At 36.2% G+C, this 4,656-nt stretch overlaps 1 protein-coding gene across 12 annotated transcripts in view; it reads right to left on the bottom strand.

Moving 5' to 3' along the window:
• RAPGEF2 (Rap guanine nucleotide exchange factor 2) overlaps window positions 1–4,656 on the bottom strand; it is a 134,345-nt gene that overhangs the window by 26,174 nt on the left and 103,515 nt on the right. For all 12 annotated transcript variants that reach the window (XM_017745110.1, XM_017745115.1, XM_017745116.1 and 9 more), the window contains 2 exons: window positions 4,497–4,605; window positions 2,030–2,276 (listed from right to left, as the gene is read on the bottom strand). In XM_017745110.1, the coding sequence (XP_017600599.1) occupies window positions 2,030–2,276; window positions 4,497–4,605 (356 nt within the window). The remainder of the gene's footprint in view (window positions 1–2,029; window positions 2,277–4,496; window positions 4,606–4,656) is intronic.

Below are 4,656 nucleotides of genomic sequence, written 5' to 3'. Positions count from 1 at the left end.
ACAAACAGGGTAGAAGGGATAGTGAAATGACAGAAGTATCTGAATGCGTCTTCCCTCAGAACACAAAATCCTGTGCATGACACTGCAGGGCTGCAGAGGGGAGAGACAGGGGCTGCTGCTTGGTCCGGGATGCTGTGCTATGGACCAGGCAGAACTTTACAAGAGAGGGAGGTGGGGATGGTGTTTAATCCTTTTTTGGAGCAACTGAGCCTACAGACAACAAAACTACTCTGCATCAGAAAAGTAAACAAAGAGCTCCAGAGGAAGCTGTACCCAGAAGAACCCTTCAAGAGACGTCTTACAGACAGTGAAGAGAAGGAGATTTCCCCAGAGGTGCAGAGGAAATGGTGCTGTTTGCTCAGTTTGGGAATTTATTTGACTTTGGACTAAACAGCAAGACTGAAGGAAGGCATTATCTCCTGCTCAAACTGATTCATCTTTGATACTGATTTAATGTCTCATGAAGCAGACAAGCTCCCTCTAAGAGCGGCCTCCTTCGTTTAAAGATTGGTTTTGTCTGAGTACACCCTCGAGGCATTGGAGACTTCTTCAGGCTTCACACTCAAAAAACAGTGGACAGTTTCACCTCTTAAGCCAGCTGAGTCATGAAGTCCTTAAATGCCTACTTTAACTCATGAGTAAATCAGCTTTTTCACCCCTCTTGATTTTTTATATGCAAAAACATGAGACTAGGTAAAGTCCCTTAATATATGTGATGCTAGTAATTATGAGGAAGAATGAGATTGATGCTTCTACACAATAGGGGAAAGAAAAGCACAAACACCAAAGTCTACAGCTACAGATCTCTATGGAGAAACTGCAGACAAAAACAACTGCATGTCAACAGGCTTTGCAGACAAATTGCTATATATAACACATGAAGTACAGCTAGCAAAAAGACAATAAAATAGGTCAAGCTTTTCTGAATCTTACCCAAAGAGGTCCCTGCACAAAAAAAAAGTGTAAAAATGAAAGAAAATAAAGGAAAAAGAGAAAAAACATGAAAATTTTATGCAAATGCTACGAACCACAGTGACCAATGCAGAAAATCAGACCTAACTGCACAGCTCATCAGAGGAACAAATATGCAAGACCAGTGAAATAAAGGAAAACATGCTAAAGACAAACAACAAAAAAAAGAGGATTTACAGATTCTCCTCTACTGAAAGGTATTGCCATCAATTTAAGAAACATCCATTATTTGGATATAATAATTTATATTAATTTAATCTTCCTATTACTAACATTCTATATATAATGTTTCAGAACAATTTTCATTTAGTAGGCAATATCTAACATTAGTTAAGCAAACTTTTTTTAAGTAATATCAAGAAAAAAAAACCCTGCATTTTTAGCACAAGTATCTATCAATTTACATGGAATAGTTTCTTCATTAGTGGGACATAGGAAAGAAAAATGCAAGAGAGAACACTGATCACACAACTACCCTCCACAATGCATTCTCCTCCCATCGATACCATCTGCGCCTTGGCCAAGAACCAGGCTCCCATAGTATCATATAAAATTCACTCTTCTATTGTTGCCAGCAATTCTCAGAACTCTATTTCTAAAATGTGTTCATAGAAAAAAAGCTATCAGATAGCATATTTTGCTTTCATTAAAAAAAAAAAAACAACAACAACACAATTCTACCAAAGAACCCAAGTTAAAATTTTAACCTCACTCTCCCCTACAGCAGTACACAAAAATTCTTGTAGACCACTGGAATGTGGATACATTGCAATCATTGCTCATACCAACTCTTTGCAAGTAATCTGCTTGCAGAATTATTGGTATTGGTGTCATTTCTTTATCTGTAAGAAAAAAATTACATCCAAACTAATGTCAGGAGCTGCACTGTTAGCAGCCCGTGCTTGTTCAAATATCCAGATCGTTTTTTTCTGGTATTTGTTTCAGATGTAAGTATGATTTGTATTAATAAATAAAAAAGTATAATCACATACTCTAAGTTCATTAGAAATTCTTATAATTTAATGCAGAGGAAATATTTAGGAGGAAATAAACTCACTTGTATGGTTTCTGAGGCAGAATACTGATTCGAGTCTTGTCAAGTATCTTCTTTAACTTATTTCTTCCCCCAACTGTGTTGGCTTTACTTTTCTTATTCACTTTTTCTAATCCTATTACCTGCTCCACATCAACAGCAAGGTCAGGGATGGAATAACGACTCGCCTTTTTAATATCACCTATTTTAGGCAGGTGGGGAGCACCATTTCTTTTTTCCTCTGACAACCGTGTTAAGAGTTCTTTAAAAACTGCACGAGACAGGAAAAGGGAGGGAAGAAAAAGGACAAAAATGTAAAAGAAAGCTCTGTGCAACAGACCAGTTTAATATCAACCATAAAAAAAAAAATTAGGATATTCTGTCAATTCCAGTATTAATTTAGGTATTAGACTTTAAGAACATTTTTCCTTTCAAAAATGACATTCTTTTTCTGCAGTACGAATCACAAAACCAGTTAATTGGCCCAGCCTACAACAGAACTACACAAGTGCCCACATGGTTGCATGGATGGTATCAACAGAAGGAATTTGACTTTTCAGCCTAAGGACAAAAGTTTCTGCAGAATAGCAGCATGTATAAAAAGAGCAAGTTAGACAGACGTGAGATAGAAAAATACAAATGAGAAGGAAGGCTTAAACAGACTGACAGCAAGAAAAGCTCTCTGATGGACAGGAAATTATCAGCAACAGGATCAAAAAAATCAGAGGGGAAACCACAACAAAGTCATAAGGAAAATATAACAAAGCAGAGACTACTGAGACACCTTGGATGTTTGACAGGGCCATTGAATCCATCTGCCAGAAATACCAAAAAGCCACTCATTCTCCCTCAGCTCCCTGGCAAAGAGTAATCTCTGAGGCGAAATATCTGATAAATTTGTAAATTAGTTCTTCTACTACAACCTTGAGCCTCAAAAAAAGCCGATATACTTAAATAAATCAAACAAAACTGAACTGGAGAGCAAGTCATGTATTCTGAGTGTTAGAGGAACTCTCCATACAAAAACGGAAAAATCCTCTGATGAGTTGATTTGTAATAATAAATGAAAAGTGATAATTAAAACTAAGGAATTGTAGAAAAACATAGGAACAAAGGCAACTAACTAAGGATGTGTATTAGGGGCTATGTTTTACTGTTATTTATTAATTTTTGTCCTTAATGTTCTCTAATATCCAGAGGTACAACAAATTACCAAGAGACTTCAAAAGCTTGAAATAAGACACATGAAAGTGGAGGAGAGTAATTCCAGCCAATAACTGTACTCTGGAATACGACTTGGAGGCTCGAGAGAAAAATTAAATACAGATAAGAAGATGCTGTTGAAAAAAGGAAACTTTCCTTTTTGTATTTGTGGAGAAGGAATGCTGCAGGCAATACACAGAAAGTAACTGCTTTGAGACTGTACTGTAATCTGGTTTCAGTATTTGCCCTGGAGCCATAAGATAGATAAAAAAATTAGAAAAACACAACTTCTGAAGAAAGGAAGAAATCAGGTTTAATCTTTAACATAGTAAATCAACACGTGAGATTCAAACACCCAGTGTGAGAAGGATGGTTACAGAACTTACACATAGAGAAACAAGAACATCCTGCTAAAGAAGCAGACACAGATATATTAGGAAATGTCTTAATTATTAGAAACAATTGAAATATTAAAATCTTTACCGCAAAGCAAAATAAAATAAAATTTTAAAAAAAAATTTTAAAAAAGTCATTTAAAAAAAAATCTCCAGGAAACAGATTTGACCAATGACTTTTGGAAATAACCTGGGCAAATTAACTCTTCAGTTAGTGCAGTGATGTGCTGCAGTAACATTCTGCCCTACTTACCTGTGATGAAGAACCTGATCCTGAAAGAGACACTCAGGGAGCACATCCCTAAATTGTATAAGTAATCCAAGTATCCAGTGGTAAAAAAATCAGACCAAACCCCCAATCTATTCATTACTTACAATGCTAATTGAGGTCCTGAGCTGCATGGAGACTTTTCCATGCCTACTTTAGTACTTGTTAGAGGGAAAAATGCAGAGAACAGATACAGAGGGTACCAAGAATCTTTTCACCTAGCTGGCAGGAAAGGTTGTAACAGCCTTGAGCCCTCAGAGGGCTGAAAAACTACAAGTAAATTCAGCAGACAGAATAAGACCACTGATCAGCTGAAATGCCTGAAGAGGCTTCTTTCTTGAGAGAGAACTAAATGTATACAAGCATGTTTTTTAAGTTTGAGCTACATGGTCACAGTAGTTGCTCTTAATCCAGAAACATACCCTTGGTGAGAGGGAAGTCACTTCATCTAAGTCCTTTCTCATAAATTTTTCTTTGCAATTATGAACCAAGATATTTTAGGACCTTCAAGTTTCCTTTTTATATTCTCTCCAGTACAAGAGTTTCAAACAAAACTATTTTAAGCTTTTAAAAAAGTAATTTAGGTCTCCATTAAAACTAGAAACAACAGGGCAGGCAAACTTACCAAATAAATTGGTTTTCACAGTGATAGACAGATGAGTGTTATTTCTAAGGATTTCCATGGCTTTTGTCAGCTGAATGTTTTCAAAGTTTTGACCATTCACTTCCAATATCTAAAATTCAAACAAGTAACGTTATTTTCATGTAGTGAAGAGAAAGGAAAC

The sequence above is a fragment of the Corvus brachyrhynchos genome, unplaced genomic scaffold (genome assembly GCF_000691975.1).
Source record: "Corvus brachyrhynchos isolate BGI_N302 unplaced genomic scaffold, ASM69197v1 scaffold249, whole genome shotgun sequence".
In the NCBI taxonomy this organism is placed as follows: domain Eukaryota; kingdom Metazoa; phylum Chordata; class Aves; order Passeriformes; family Corvidae; genus Corvus; species Corvus brachyrhynchos.
This window is presented reverse-complemented; position numbering and strand designations above follow the sequence as displayed.